Here is a 16576-nt window from a genome sequence, read left to right as displayed (position 1 = left end):
ACTTTGAACTCAATAGTTTTCAAACCTTTAAATTTGTAGCACTCCCTTGTTCCCAGGATTTGCATGAGCCCAAAAGCTTTAATCTGAGGGGCAGGTGTACCATTTCTAGTGGGATGAAGTAAACATGTTGGGTCAAAACCTGATAAACATCAGATACTTGACTTATTTTCATATAATGCTTTCTTAGAGGTTTCTGGCAGGACAGTACACCTGAGCACTGACATGTTACAGTTTAAAAGCTTTATTGTCACTGAGTGCCAATGTAGAGTGCAGGACACTGCAGACTAAGGACTACAAGACACATTGTCCAGATCTCCTGGTCGGGCTGGGATGCACATAATAGCTCCTGAAGCATTAATGTGTGTGCAGCAAATGGGTGAGGTAGATTACAGGAATGAAGCTTGGTAGTGTTGGACTCAAAGCAGCATTCTGAAACTCTCTCAGCAGAGCAGTGAGAGTGATGTTCTGTCCTTGGGAAGCTTTCCTGTGTAGCTTTGGCTAGATACTCCTCATACATTGTCGGATCTCCTCTAGGCCCATTGTTCCCTGTGGTGGAACAAATGCATTGATAGCTCAGAAAGTAAGTGATGGGTATCTTCATCTTTTGCAAGGGGAGTGATGCACTGGACCTCTGGGAGATTTTGGGGTTTCTAAGTGAAAGAAAGTCACTGTTGCCACTTTAAAGCTTGTAAGGGAATCCACTGTGTCAGTGCCACTTAATACAATCACCTTCTGTTAGCATTTTATTGGTGTTAAGTCTACTGCAAATTCAGCTTAGAGCTTTTGGGATCATTGTGTCAAAATCAAGATGGTTTGAAAGATACTGAAATAGATGTCAAATATGTCTATGAAGACTTCTTTGCATTTTAGTGCTCCCCACTCCAGCCTATCCTGTCTCTTTTTCAGGCTTGTTCCCTAGCACCAATCCCCTCTCTTTGTACAGAGAATGTATTTATAGCTACGCTGGTGACTCATTTTTCTGCAATTACACCTACCCATTTTCCTGCCGTGCTCCTCTTCCTCCAGCTTGATTTATGTCAGTACCTCCTCCACCTTCAGCCTCATTGATATGCCAAGATTACCAGTCTAGTGCATCGAGCAGCTGCCTTAAGTGCTGTTTTCAGATCTGCCCCATTCCAATGCCTGCTCTGACCAGAACTTGCCATGACCATTTCACCCCTGGAACCATCTGGCTGTACCATGTATAGCATTTAGCCTGGTCTGAGCAAAGACTTCCTAACCTAAATGACAGAAAGTGAAACTCAAAGGAGGAAAGGCCCAGTTGAAAGGTGAGGCCAGCAAGAGCATCTTACAGGAAATAAGGCATCCAGTTAAGAGCTGCCATCCATCTGGGACCTACAGAAGGATGTAGTTAGAGGTACAGCTGATTTCTTAATCTGCTGAAAGGCAGGTCATTGTTGGAGAGCTTGACCAGAACTCAGGAACTGTTGCCTCTTGGAGCCAGTTTTGACCAATTCTTTGCCAGCTTCTCTCTCAAGCACAGTGAGTACATGCAAGTTACAGAACAACTGAACCAGTGCTCTGAAGGCACAATTCCAGAGACTCCTGCTTGTATAGCAATCACATGTTTTCCAGCTTAACTAGGCAAAATGGGTCACTGCTGCATCAGCTGGTGTCTGGAGGGATGAAAAGTAATTGGGAGCTAGAAAAAATGCTGCTGATGACTGGAAACCTGCCATTTCAGGCTGTGGTAAGGAGCCTTCTGCAATGAAAATAATGTAAAGAGGGAAATCTCACCATCTGCTGCTTTTTAATAGTGGTAAAAATGTCCTAATTATCAGGAAATGTCTATTGTACCATGAATGATACATGTCTTTTATTTGGGTTTACAAAGAAAGGACATGTTTACAGTAAGAAAACAATGATAAGCAACAATGAGATTTAGCTCTTTTTCCCCACAACCCCATGAAACTTTAAAGCTCAGTTCTTTTTGCTTGACTAGGATTTTGTTTTTCTCCCCACTTTCCCCTACTGTTTACTGGCATGCTGTTCTCCAAAGGATACTCCTGAGAGCCAGATTTACAGCATTTGTTCGTGTGCTTTTAAAGAATCCTGTCTGTGGCACAATGTTTATAATCTGTACTTCTGTCAAAAGAAGTAAGGCAAGACCTCCAAGCTTCCTATCAGCAGAGTAATGCAGATACTTCAGTATCTGTTGATCCCAGACAAGAAGCCTGGATAAATACGTTTGGCTTATTGTAATATTTTCTTCCAGTTTTCTTCGTTGCGTATCGTTTGGACTTTGCAAATGATCATGAAGCAACAACTTGTAGTTTGTTGCCAGTCTCTCTATTATTACCTTACTACTCTGTAAAACTTAAATGCTAAGCAATACTAATATCACCTACAATATCAGTAAATCTAAGAGCAATTCACATTATATATATATATATGATATTAAAAAACAAAATGTAATTGCTTGTAACACTTGCCTTCACTTATCAAAAGATTCTTCTTGAACATTTATTTCAAGCTACATTCATTTCTCTGGCTAGTAGTAATTTGATCTTAAATGATGGGACCTTAGGAGTTCTAGGTTTTCCACAAGTGATGGTACATATCCCAGAGATCTTGCTGATCAAAGCTTATGCAGGAAAGTTCATTTAATGTGACAGCTTGGTGGGAGAGGGAGCAGGAGGAATAGGTGTCACAGAGGGAGCTCAGGGAGAAAAGAGCCATCATTTACTTTTCACAAAGTTTAAAATGCACAAAAGACAGACTTGGAAAAGTTCCAAATTGAAGAAAATAAAAATAATGTTAATGTCTTCCCCAGACTATTAATAAGATGTCACCTACATCTTTAAAGCTGACTCTCAGACAGCTCAGAGAAGGAGCTTCCATGAGCTTACAAGAGGTGCTCCGAATGGAATACAGGCTGAGCCAAGCGTGCATGGTAAGCAACAGCTGAGCCCCTTGTCCCTTTCCAGCCACAGGAGGGAATAGTTTCTCAGAGACTAAAAACTTCATGTAGATTTCATCAAGAGTTCATAGGTTTTAATTTTGAGTATCATCTTTATGTGTTTGTGAGGCATTTTTCCAGTTTCATGTTATTATATGTACTGCAAAGGACACTACATTAATGACAGATGGGAATGTATAAGACTTCTGTTAAAAAAGTATGAAAACATTAATATATACATAGTGTTTCATATTTGGATTGTAATTTTAAAACCGATGTTGTTGAACAGGTTTTCTTATTTAAATTACTTAGTCCTCAGTGCCTCAGTTCCCAGAAGCCGGGTGCAAATAGTTGTTTATGCCTTTCCAGAGTGTTGTCTATGAAAAATTTATCACAGCAAGAGATTTTAGTGTTATTTGTAGTAAGTGCTGAGTACTTGGATAGTATATGAGTAAGTGATCCTTCCAGTGGAACAGAGCTGCTAACTGAATTACCTGAACAAATGCCTTAAAGGGTTCCCCATGCCATCCTTACTGTTTGTTTTGTCACATTTTAAAATGAGGTTTTTACATGTCTGATTAAATGATTTGTGATGGTTAAATACTTGAAGTGAAAATCTGTCTAATTCTGGTATGTTCTAATGCCTGACTAAAACTAGGATTGTGGCTCTATTGCTAATGAAGCATGCTTAGGGATTTAAGTGTTACATTTACCTTTATTAAAAAATAATTGGATGTTTATAGGATTCCATTTAACTGTAAAGTGCTCCAAATACACAGAATACATCACAATTCCTGAAGACTGCCTTTTTTCAGAAGAATTCCTGATACTGCACACCTTAGCCCCATCATGTGAAGCTCCTTTGAAAAAGCTGTTAGAGAGAACTTAAACTATTGCATAGTGCCTGATCAGCCAGAGGTCAACAGACTGATTTTAAGAGATATGGCTGCATTTAAAGCAAGAAGATACAGAGCTCTTTAATAAGTAAAGAAAAACTAGGCCTAGAAAAGAACAGTACAAGTGGGATTTAACTGAATCTTGAGAACTTGCATTTCAGGCAGAAGTGGGATAGGGAAAGATGGGATAAATAGGTCATATTACAGCTTTTTTTTTTTTTTATAATCTTTCAGAAAGGCCATGACTTCTACGAAGGGGTTCGAGCAGGTAAGAATCCACACCAGAAACACTCCTCAAGCTTCATAGCACACAAATTTACAAATGTGGTGCTTCTTTGGAAATCACCACCAGTGCATTGCAGTGACAGCCCAGAGAAAACCTCCCAGCTTTCCATAGGTATTGCTTATTGGACTTCTGTGTGGCCAAAATGTATTACTGTTCCAAAGCACAAGAGCAATGTTTTTGCCTTTGTGTAACCTCAGTTCTCAAACATTATTTATCCATCTCTATTCACTATTTCACATTTAAACCTGTGTCCAGGTTTAGTGTTACTGCAGAGCTGGTTCAGCCAGCTACACAATGCTTTAAGACTCAAAATCAAGAACAACTGTTTCTAAAGAAAACTGTTAGAACAAAGACTTACTTTCCCCCATGTCCAGAATACCTCTGAATGGAAATGTCTTACTGTTAAAAAACTGTATACATAAGCTCAACATTAACTAATTCAGCATTTTCAGGCATTGGTCAAGAAAGGTAATGGTAAAAGTAGAGCAATGGCTCAGCAAGTTCATCCAGGGGACAGACTTCAAGCCTGTCCTTGATCCTATTGCTGATTCACTGTGCAGTTTTTGTCAAACCCAAAGTCACATCTGTTAGGAGCTGTAGCAATTATTTATGTACTGTTTATCATGAGATGAAATAAAGCACAGGCATTTCTTTTTCCAAGGAGCTTACAGTACAAGGCATTTGGATGGATAACTTTTGGTTGGACTTTTAATTCACATGCTTACATACTCAAGTATTATCACTTCCTCCTCATTGTTTTATACCTGTCTTTATAAAGCAGTTTAAAATTCAGTTGAGAAATGGATATTAGTTAGAGTGTCTGCTATTAGTAACACTATATTAAAGATAGCCTGGGGTGAGAGATGCAAAATTTATTCATACAGCACGGGGAAGGTTTCTGATTTTAATTAATTAGTCTTTAGCACTTATTAGCAGACACTCCTTTGAAGAATTTACCACACGTGTTGAGAAGTGGTTTTCATTATGTTGGTAATGGGGACAAGGATATCTTAAAAATACTTTTCTTGGGATATTTTCTAAATCAGCAAATAAGCTGCTGAAATGTAGTTATTCAGGAAATGACAAACTTCAAGTTTGAGAGTCAGAGGAACACCAACTGAATTTCTCCTTGCAAGGCACAAGGTCATGAAACCATCTGGGACTGCAGTACAGTACAAAGGCAAATCCCTTGTCAGTATGGCCAGGAAATACACAAACTGCCTGTAAAGTGAGAGGCTGCAAGAACAGCAGTTGGGGAAAATTCTCTTTTATACAGGATGATGTAGCAGAAGTTCAGCAATATCAGGGGAAGGAAAAAAACAAAACCAAAGATCCAACTGCACTGAGGGGATTGCTTATAATAATAATTTGTTCCTAAAGCACTTTTGTTCTCTGCTTGCTGCATAGATCTTGTTCTCAGATTTTCAGTCTTAGTTTTGTTTCTCTTGTTGCAGAGGAGGGTAGAATCTGACTCCAGATCACTTTTGTAGTTTGGGCTAATTTCATAAAAATCATTATCCATCAATGTGTGCTGAGGATCCTTTTTAACAGGAGGGGACATTATTAAGTACTTCACAGGACCAATAATAATAATATAATTAATATAATAAAACATATTACATATACAATAATAAAAATGTTATGTATTAGCTTTTCCTTTCTTAAAGCTTTACACTTACAAGGATTTAAGAGCCAGCTCTTGACCCTCTATACCACAAGATCTACTACCAAAAGAAGTTGAGTTACAGCATTCAGATTTTAGTTTGTTTCTCAACAACCAAGGGCCACAGGTCAGGTTTTAATAATACCTTTCATCTGCTTCAAACCATAATTTCAAAAGGCTTTCTAGGGAGTACTTTAAAAGCTTTTTAAACCTGCTTTGACCTGAGGTCAAAGTTTCTTTTTTTTTTTTTATTTAGCCAGTTTTCTTTCAACCTGAAAATCTGCTGTGGCAGTCTTCGCTGTTTATGATTCTTGTGATTTGAGCTATTAAAGAAAAGCCAAAATTCTTAAAGCATAAAACACATGGATCATATTTCATCAGCATTTTCCTATAAAATGGTAAATGTGGACTTGGGTATCCTTAGATTAGGTATCAATTTTTCACCTTGATTAATAGAATAATATGTAAACTAAGAAATGCATAGGTCTGGGTAGTTGCCAAGAATTGTTTTTCAAATCTGACTGCCTAAGAAAAGCGGTCATTTTTGGAGTCAGTGCTCAAACACATCCAGGTGGGATACAAGCTCAGCAGCAAATCTCAGGGACAAGTATCTGTTAAATCACCCTCCTAACCCTTTGTGCAAGAATGTGCACTTGAAATGGAATTGTAAAGGTCTTCCACATCTTGCTGATGCTGCAAAGATGATTTTTCTGTGCAGCTTCTGACACCTCCCCTGCAGTGCTGGCAGATGTGAGCTGTACCCTGGGCACCCCAGGGCCCTGCACGAACTGAGAGATTTTATAGCAGCAAACAGAATGTCAGAGGCTTGGAAATACCAGAGTTTTGACTGTGTTGGAGGAAGCTCAGCAAGAAGTCCAGTAAAATCACTGCTACTTACAGAGGGGTTTGGGATTTTGATTAAAAATGGTGAAACATAAGTACAAACCCTTAACACAATGTCTGCACTCAGTTTCTTTCATCATAATGAAATTCCCTTAACCTACCTTAGAAGTTTTCAGAATTTTTATTCTGTTTTTGTAATGATTGAGCTTAAGTTGGAGAGATACAAAATGTAAAGAAAATGCAGAAGGGGAATATTTTCATGATACTACTAGAGAACAAATATTTTGACTCATACAATATTAAAGACTTCACTGGGCAGACCATTCATGAGCATTGAGTTTATCCACCAGAGTAAAACTGGCTGCAGATGCAAACAGAAAGATGAACTTGAATAGACAGCAGTACCCTGGAGTGGAAAACTGGCATCATTTACTACAGCATGGCAGAGAGGAAGCTGTAGTAACATACATAGACACTTCTTCCTCTTTAATTTAAACCATTTCTAGTCACAACAGACTGTTTTGGCTAGACTGTGAACTTCAAGTGCAAGTGAAGAAAATCATTAGATAAGTACTGTTCTAGTGGAACAAATATAATTGATTTGGGACAATTACATCTTTTGACCCAAGCCAATAAGTGATTTCACCATGTTCAGAAATAACTTGGAAGAGCACAGCTTTTCAGTAAGTTACCCAGTTGAACAACATAATGAAAACACTCTTTTACAGGACGTTTCTTTTAAAGAATTGTCCTCATGGATTCTGTTTTCTGTGGAATTGCAGTTTCCCACATAATAGGTTACTTTTTACAATTCATTTGTTTCTAAGGAGTCCTTAGTTCCCTATTTGCAAATAAATGGATGTAGGGCTCTGATTTGCTTTGCTCTTTAGGGATATAAGCTAGAGTTGTGATGCCTGTAAGTCTTTAGCTGTGGACATATTAATTACTCAAATGTTATTTAAATGGGTTTATTTTCTAGCCACTCTCAACCATTGGTTAAAGACAGAAAAGTTAAAGAGAAGTTTTCAGGTCACATTTTTTACTACAGGTTGCTAGGCAGGCAATGGTGCCTGTTATTTGATGAGCACGGTCTTTAGGTAGGTTTTCTTTTCATTGAACATAAAATTCTACCCCCTTACACATTCCTCAGCTTGGATATTTCTAGTTCACTTAGTAAGAGCAAAGTCAGTGTAGAAAAACACAACAACTTACCCAAAAATAGTTGCAATTTTCTGAAATATCTGGTCTCTGCGAGTGTCATAGTTCACCTGCCTTTAGACTCATCCCACTCCTAACTCTTTGTCAGAAAATGAACAAATAAAGACCATTCTCAGGAGAGAAATTTGAAAGGCACTCCCTCTTCCTGCCTATCCTCTCTTATATGCTGTGGGCCGTGTTGGTCAGGTTCCCCCAGGCCACAGGTGCATCTCCAAATCAGTTGCTGATCGCACTCATCTGAAGGGAATGTGTGTTGTGAGGGTTGATGGCTGTCAGTGCATCCTAGGGAGGCACAGTTCTTACAGCTGTTCTTTAAAGGATAAAATTTTCCCATTTTCAGTAGCACCTTTACGGGTTTCTTAAAGCCTGAAAGGTGCTTGGAAGGATGCTCTGGAATTCCATTCATTTTTACACACAAATTAACTCCTTCTTGTTTTATTGTTGGCTAATGCAGCGATTGCTGACGTGCCTTCAACATTCCTGTGATACAGGGAACGTTTTTTGGGAACTGGCATTTTCTTTTAGCCTTTTACATGTGATTCATTCTGTGATAGTTTTTATCTTCAGTGATGTGTTTCCCAGGATGCAGCATAAAGTCTGTCTGTATACTGAGATTATACAGATTGTCACAGTTAAATCTACCCAGGCCTCAGTAGCTGTCAGTATTTACAAATAAACACCCTCGATTCTCACTAAGATACAGTGCTTTACTCCTTCTTCGTGAGTTATTTCATTATTAGTTTATGTGTTTAAATTATCTTTAGGCACTTGGCACCACTGAGTCATTTCCTGTACTCTCCAAGAGTCAGATTTTGCACAGAAGTGTGAAAGCCTTGTCCAAAAGCAGCATCGTAATGTTCTGTTCCCAGGCTCCCATGAAGAAGTGTAAGTCAGCCAAGAGTGGCAGGTCTAACTAAACCACTCATTTCAGGCCTATCCCTTCAAATCTTGGGCTACTTCTGAAGTGATCCATTGTTCCTTGTATCATCCAGCAACTCCCAGAGACACCTCTGGACAGGTCACAACTCAGGAACTTCTATTAGAGTAGAAATATCTGTTACAAAAACTCTGCTTTCTCCAGAGCAAACAGATTTGTCTTCCCCATGCAATCACAGTAGTGATCTGTCTTGATGCAATCTTAAGTCATTTTAATTAGAGGAAGTTTACAAGTAACTTTGGTGTTTCTCTGTTCCACCTGACAGTGCTGATTGACAAAGACCAGTCCCCTAAATGGAAGCCAGCTGCTCTAGAAGAAGTCAGCGATGAATTTGTGGACAACTGTTTTAAACCACTGGGAAATGACGATCTCAAGCTGTAAAGATCAAACCTGCTGACATCTTACCTATCTGCTTAGTTCTGTGGTATAAAATTTAATAGTAATATGATCAGTTTGGACAAGACTTTTTTAGCTAGCCTGAGATTCCCAAGGCTTTTTTTGTTTTTGATTTTGTTTCTGGCTTTTTGTTTTGTTTTGTTTTGTTTTGTTTTTGCAGTCGGGAACATTCTCTGTAATGAGAAGATAATTGTATCTCTGCTTAATAATGGGAAAAATCACTTCCAGGCAAATTCATTTTTACTGCTTTACACAGTGATTAACATTTAATTTTTTTGCATGAGCTCTTAGTTCAGGAGGAGCCCTTGGGGAAAAGAGTACAGTTAAGGGGTGACCTAATCAGCAGAAAGTCAAGAGACCTTTTGTGTTCTTGGCTCTGTCACTGATCTGGTAAATTTGGATTGTGCCGCAGGTTCTTCTGCGTACAATGAAAATAAAATATGGTTAAACCTTTAATGCAGTCAGAGCTACAAAAGAAAATGCAAGACAGAATCCATGGTGTTAAATATCCTTTTAAATAAAAGCTCAGACTGATACAGTATTAGTCTGAGAACAAGAAATTGTTCTATTGATTTAACGTTTGTTCATTTTTCAGCCTTGCTGTGTAAACATTGTTTCAAATGTGATAATGTTGCCAGAGCCTAAAGCACATTTCTCTTTGCTTGCATAGCTCATTTTTTAAAATGTCATTATGTCTGATTCAACTGCATAATGAGTATTTCATGATGTCAGAAAATTGCTGGTTTTTCTTGGTCCTACAGTGGTAAAGAAACAAGTGCCTCAAACCTTGCTGTGAGCACCAAGCAGCACGTTTCCAGTGCATTCAAGGTGGCAGGGTTCTGATGCTGATAATACATGAAGTTACACAACACAACCAGAACCCCTTGATACACATATTTGTGGGAGGGAAATTATTTTTTCTATTGTGTGTGCGACAGACAGCTACTAATCTTCAACATTACGCCTTCTTTTTTATGCTGCATCAGATCACGTAGCACTGTATCTTCCTACTTATTTCTACACTTACAGGCAGGTCACAAGTGCAAATTTTGGCTTCTCTGAAGACCAAAGGAAGAAAACTTCTGTTTGAATGCCATAGTCAGTAACCATCACTGGGGAATCAAAAAGAGCTGCAGCAGAACCATTGCAGAGTTTTCAACATTGGGCAGTTCTTATTACCAACAGCAATGGTCTGCAATGGATCAAGGCTCCTTCCTTTTTAGGAGCTGTTGCCTGGAAACAAAGTCCAGGAAATTTGTGCATCAAGGTGAACTACCACGAGTGACATTCAGAAAATCAGAGGTGAGCAAATGGAGAGCTAAATCAAGAAAAAATGGCACCTTGCTTTGGCACTAGAGTCTTGTAAGATAAAATTGTTAAAATTTCAGCTGCGAGTGTATGTTACCATGGACATACTTGTTATGAGACCGTCCTTGAGTTTAGTTCCAAAAGTAATTGAGATTTCATTATTACCTCTAGGGTAATTCTGAAAGTAACAGGTGACTTTCTACCTCAAGCCAGTCCCATAAGAAGTGCAAACCTCCCCCTGCATTATTTAAATTTTTTATATGTTTTACATTCATAAACAATTGCAATTTTTAATTTCCTTTTTAAAGATTGGTTAATTCCATTTTTGTATAAAAGAAGCAGTCTTCAGCCAACTATATTAAATGAAAAACACAGTAATTCCCTGAGAGCACAGATCATGGTTCCTCTGATTGTAAATGACGTACAAGATTTTAGGAAGAACATACTTTTGAATTAATGAACTTTGACTTGCATGTTCAGTTGCTTCCAAAATTTATGTGAACAGGAATTATCGCAAGCTCAAGGTAACGAGATCCTGTCCAATCTGTGCAATCTTACATTTTTTTCAAATAAAAGGCATACAAGCAGATGGTAAGTTGAATTTTATTTGGTCCACAAGAAAATATTTTCCACAAAAAATATTGTAAAAATATATTGTAGTGTGTCTTATTTGGGAATACTGATGTGCCTTACTCCAGAAACATCACCTTTACAAAGTTGTGCTGCAGTTAATGTATTCTGAACCATTATTAGAATATCAAGTCAGTCACATCATATGCACTCAGATTTATCTTGTTTCCTGGAGAAAATATAAAGCAAATGTATTTTTAACTCCTAAATAGAAGTAAACAGTTTTGCAGAGTATGCCAGTCCCAAACTGGAGTGCCTTTATTACACAAAATCAAGTCAAAGAATCAATGGCAACTTAGCTGGAAACCCACTGTCAGTGTCTCTGTGAAACTCTAGCACAGCTTAGCATAAATTTATTTAGGTGAAGAAGTCTTTATTTTTACAATATATTAGAATTGTGCCTATTAAATGTACAGCAGAGCGCTGGAGAGAGATCTCCCTCACTCTCTTACCAGACTGTAGCACTGAACAGATTTATTTTCTATTAAGGGTGAGTGCATTATTTATAAGGACAGCTTCCTGTAAAAGAGATGATTTTCCTGGTGAGAAGCCGTCTCCCTGTTGTTTGCAAGCTTGTTTGCTTTCCATTTGCTGCGTGCCGTCCCTGAAGTGCCAGTGTCACGGAAAGCATCGTAAAGCAGCTGGAATTGCACTTGGGGCCATGCTGAAGCTGCTGGAATCTTCAGGCACCAGTGAGGGCCAAGGTTGGTGGCTGCAGGTGAGGGACTGGTTGGGCCACCAAGCAGCTGGTGCTGAGTCACCCCGTGGGCAGCTCTTGGGGCAGGCAGGGCAGGCGCCCCACACAGCAGCTCCTCCCCAGGGGAGCAGTCCTGGGCATGGTCAGTGTGCCTGGGTCACCTCCTCTGGGGAAATTCCAAGTGCTGATCACAGCGGATGCTGTGGTGGAACCTTTGGCTCTTGGGTAACTCTGCGTGCTGTTGGACCGGGCGGTGGCAGCCTGCCAAGGGGGAGCTGCTTTCAGAAGTGTATCTGATATTCCTGAAGAGTGTCAGATGCTAAGGCTACATATCCAGAGGAAGGATTTGAGACATGGCAACAGGAAGCACTGCAACACCCCACTGCCTGTGGCAACCGCCAGGGTGCCTTGTAAAAGGGTGGGGCAGATCCACCTCGAGGTGCTCTGACAGTGAGTGCAGTTTTCTACCTGCTCCTCACCTGTCTGGCCAACAATGGCTGTGGAGCTTTGGCTTTTTTTTTAATTTCTGTAGTTACAAGTGTTAACATTCTCGAGCCCACACTCATGTTAGAAAGGTTGGCCCTTTTTTCTTTTTTGTAATAAAACTTTATTTTATCTAGAGTAAGAATAGGAATTTTTTTTAATACTGTGGTTAAGCAATATCCAACTGATATGTACTGACTTGATCAGTGTTTTGGCTTCCTTTGCTTTCTAACACTAATATATGGAGGTATTTTAGAGCAAACAGAGTATGACCTAATGTTTTATATGCTGTAAAACTTGAAGGAACGTCACTGTTAGCAGGAGAATTTAAGTGAACCATAAAACCTTAGTCCCACTTTGCACAGGGCTTTGAAGATGACTGCGTAACTTCAAAGACGATGACATTACAGCATAAGCTGATTTTGTTCCCTTTTCCAGCAAAGGCCTGAGAACAGCCTTAATAGCAGGTCACTGGGAATCCAGTCTGATTACTTGGATTTAATGGCAGCCTTGTGCTGTGTCACAGGAAAGCATTTTTCACCCTTTATTCCTGATAAAACCACATCCTCGTATAGGTGAATTTCAAATACCTAAGTTTGTGTCACAACATTTGCAAAACAGCTCAATTCATAGACTGTCACGTCAGAGAATGAACTAAAACCAGCATTTGACACGGTCCTCTTTCTGCTTGCTTCCCATTGCTTGAAAAATCATGCTTTGGATCATTTACTAGAACTATGTGTACCTTTTAAAAATAGTAACAGCTTTAGCCAGTATGGAAAGCATCTGTCTATAAAATGAAAACAAAATGGAAAGCATTCTGATCTAGGAAAAAACCTGTATCTTTTAAACTGGGCATCACAGAAACAGGAACAAACAGGTGGTAAAAGCCAAGCTGTTAGAAGGCCTTCACTTTGTATAAAATGTCAGCAACATTGTACCTTTGGGATGAATAGGAACAATCCATCCGTGTCCAGATCTGTGGAATGCCAGCTGTGAGTGCAGTGGCTCAGGCTGCGAGTCCTGGGCAAGCAGGGAGCAGCGTGTGGATGCACTGGGGAAGAAATGCAGCCTTTGAACTCTGGCCTAAGGCTTAGTCCCTAACTCTGCATTCAGAGCACTGCTCAGGGCTGGGGCTCCTGTGACTCCCGCTGGCATTGCCATGAACAGGTTTTCCAATGGGAAAGCAGCAGCCTACAGAAGCGGAAGGAAGACATCCTGTCCCAAGGGTGGTACTTCAGAGAGTAATTTCAGTGTAATGCAGCCACAGTTCCCATGAAACAAATTGTCCTAAAGCATTGCCACACCTTTAAATGTTCCTTTCACTAGTTATCATCAGTAGTTTTTGCACATCTTTCTAGGTTACAGTAAAACAACAAAACCAAATCCTCCCAAACCAGCACCCTAACACAAAAAAAAACGCCAAACAAAACCAAAAAACCAAACAGCTTTGGTCTGAACACAGCGACCAGATGTCATTAACCTGTCTTACTGCAGGGTTTTAGAGACAAGCTTTCATGCATTTACAGAAGCATCTGTTAATGATAATGCACTGCTTATCGACACGGGCATGTTTCTCACTGGTTCACTTCAATGGAAGGTAAATAGCATCATCATCCAAATGGCTCCCTGAATACTACTGGGGTTTACATAGCGCTCTCATCACCTTCATTATCTAGCGGTTTTACAGATTCAGTCAGGTCATAGAATCAAAAGTAAAATTCATGACAGCAGTAACCTTTGCTACATGCAGACCTTGATTTCACTTTAGCAAAATGCAGACAAATTCACCAAGTATGGAGAGTTCATCTCACCTACAGACCACTGATTTTTAATGCAGAACATAGAAGTAATCCATGTTTTGTCCTCTGTGGCAGTGCTTGTAGAGGTGCAGGGCAGCCACAGTCTTCTCATCCTCTTTTTAATGCTAACTTCTGGTCACATCCAATACATACAAAGACAGAATATACTCAACATACAGCTGACAATGAATGACACTTGATGAACGGGTTCTACTGGGATCCAGTTAGTTTGTTAGCAACCTGCGTTAAAAGGCAAATTCTCTCAGGCTCTCCCTGCAGACACCTCCCCGCAGGGATGCTCCGAGGACAGCTGGGGGTGCTTTATGTGCGCCGGCAGCCCGCACAGAGCGCTCCCGGACGGGCCAGGCCCCGGCAGGGCTCAGGGCACGTCGCTCTCGATGAAGGGGATGTCGCTGTACTTGCTCTCGGTCACTGCCCACTGCTTGACCGCCTGCTCCAGGATCTCGCGCGACAGCCGGTGTGCGTAGTCCAGCACGATGGTGCTCGAGGGGCCCTTCTCCTCCGCCTTCACCGCCAGCAGCGACGACTTCTCCCCAGTGCACCCCTCGCCACCTCCCCCGATCCTCTCATCCTGGACAGTGTTGGAACCTTGGAAGGCAGCCTTGGATTTGATGCATCCCATGGTACATTGGAAAATGCAGCTGCAAAATTCAGTTCAACAGCATGTTTTGATAACCTGGAAGCGGTTCCCTTGTTCGATGCAGTGTCGCTGCTTCTTGCCAGTGGCTCCAGTTATTTTCAAAGAACAGAACATCTCCTTTTGTGCTTCTTCTGAGGAAATCTGTCAAAACAGTGTTTCATATAAAGGCAATAAATAGTTTACCATTCTCAGTGAGCTCAAAGGAAACCTAAATTCACTACAGGCGCTTGTTGAAGCGGCTTAAATAAATCTCTGCCCAGTGTGCGTAACACACACGTTTTTATCGGTAACATCCATCTACTACAAGTAGGCAAAGTTTGACCTGAATTCACACTGCCTTTGAATGCAATTCCCACTACAGGATCTAGGCCATCTAGGAACGTAAAAGTCTTAGGAAAGAAATAAAGTGTTTCATCCAAGCTGACCATACATTTGCATTGAAAATGCTCCAGGGATTGCTGCTGCTGGAAATAAACACCAAAAGCACCCCACAGAAGCACCACACAACCACCGTAGCCAGAGTCCCGTGTCATGGCTGTCACACACCCTCTGGGCACGATGACACTAATTCCCAGTGTCATTCTGCTGTTGCTCAAGGAGGCTGGAGCAGGGCAGCCAGCAGAAGGTATTCATAAGGAATAAGAGCTGTTTTTGTTTTTTCCCTGGAGAGGGTAGGGAAAGCAGCAACAGCCTGCTGTGATCAAGGCAGTTCCAACAGAGCCAGAGCACCATTCTCACTAGAGCAGGACAACTCCACATCTAGAGAAGGGAAAGTGACCAACAAAACACCTGGCAGAGTCCTTTTCAAGTCCTCAAGATCCAGAATTGGTCAACTCCAAATTCTGGAATATGAGTTTTTGTTTACTGGCCTGTTTCTGGGGCTACTTTCTCTCAGGCGAAGCGGAATCTCACGATACGCCTGACTTTGCTTGGCATGTGCTTACCCACTTATCAGAGTTAACAGACTGCCAGCCAAAATAAAGACTGCGCGGCACAGAAACCAACTGTTCCCTACAGCTTCACCCAATGACGTTGTACTAAGGTCAGCCAAAGTTAAAGATTTTTTGTAAATAGCCTTTGAAAACACAATCATGGCAAAGATGTTAAGCCTTATTTATTTCCTTTATACACTGGAGGAAATAGGGGCTCCAATCAGGTAACCTGATCACAGGCAAATATTTGCCGAGGAAATCAATCCCATTTGCAGGCAAATGGTGCTTCACAAGTAGGATGGGACTTCCCCGGTCTGGCAGCTGACTCAGGAGAACCAGATTCCTGGGACAAGCTCCTCTCTTTGCTGCTTCATAAAAACCATTGCTACCTGTTTGTAGGGCTGAAGTGCAGCACAGAAGGGGTGGCTGCTGCTCCTGGCAGGAAGTTGGTCCTAAAGGGCTCCAGAAACCACCGAGTCCATAGAAATAAATATTTGCACACTTTTAGCTTTGCACCAGGACATTTCAGCATTTAGAGGAACATTTGTAAACCACCTCAGTGAAGTTCAGTGGGTCTCCTCTGTGCACACTGACCTGCTGCAGCACATGGCCAGTGCTTCGGGACAGGCACGGTAGTTCACAGGCCTGTAACACAAACCCTGCTGCCAAGGGCTGACCTCTCCTAGCAGTTTTTACCCAACACAGGGGAGAGCCAAGCTATCAGATTTTTATTCCAATAACTTGTCATTAAATGAGTAAAGACTGGATGGATAACTTGTCATTAGGTGAGTAATCAGCAGGATTCCCTTCATTGCAGAAAAATCTACATTTATCCCTGTGGAGTTTCATACCCTTGTCTATCCATCACATAGACTCATCAAACTTACCATGCCTACAGACCAGA

At 40.7% G+C, this 16576-nt stretch overlaps 2 protein-coding genes and 1 long non-coding RNA gene across 5 annotated transcripts in view; 1 reads left to right on the top strand and 2 right to left on the bottom strand.

Moving 5' to 3' along the window:
- LOC147652180 (uncharacterized) overlaps positions 1 to 8065 on the bottom strand; it is a 32229-nt gene extending 24164 nt beyond the window's left edge. Inside the window, exon 1 of the long non-coding RNA XR_015289512.1 lies at positions 7821 to 8065. This is a non-coding gene — a long non-coding RNA (uncharacterized LOC147652180). The remainder of the gene's footprint in view (positions 1 to 7820) is intronic.
- HIBCH (3-hydroxyisobutyryl-CoA hydrolase) overlaps positions 1 to 11054 on the top strand; it is a 39356-nt gene extending 28302 nt beyond the window's left edge. For 2 of the 3 annotated variants that reach the window (XM_023930715.2, XM_023930716.2), the window contains exons 12-14: positions 2795 to 2914; positions 4051 to 4084; positions 9029 to 11054. In XM_023930715.2, the coding sequence (XP_023786483.2) occupies positions 2795 to 2914; positions 4051 to 4084; positions 9029 to 9144 (270 nt within the window). In that variant the 3' untranslated portion in view covers positions 9145 to 11054. Of the gene's footprint in view, positions 1 to 906; positions 1712 to 2794; positions 2915 to 4050; positions 4085 to 9028 lie in introns of those variants that run through there. The other variant, XR_015289511.1, reaches the window with a different exon arrangement.
- AKAP19 (A-kinase anchoring protein 19) lies at positions 11055 to 14722 on the bottom strand. Its single transcript, XM_023930721.2, has one exon. The coding sequence runs from the start codon at positions 14720 to 14722 to the stop codon at positions 14459 to 14461; it is 264 nt and encodes an 87-aa protein (XP_023786489.2). The 3' UTR covers positions 11055 to 14458.
- Positions 14723 to 16576: the final 1854 nt, after the last annotated feature.

This window comes from Cyanistes caeruleus, chromosome 7, assembly GCF_971803275.1.
Source record: "Cyanistes caeruleus chromosome 7, bCyaCae1.hap1.1, whole genome shotgun sequence".
Lineage (NCBI taxonomy): Eukaryota > Metazoa > Chordata > Aves > Passeriformes > Paridae > Cyanistes > Cyanistes caeruleus.
This window is presented reverse-complemented; position numbering and strand designations above follow the sequence as displayed.

Bases quoted from the DNA above. Each gene is read 5' to 3' on its own strand.
- AKAP19 (XM_023930721.2), bottom strand. From the start codon at position 14,722: ATGGGATGCATCAAATCCAAGGCTGCCTTCCAAGGTTCCAACACTGTC.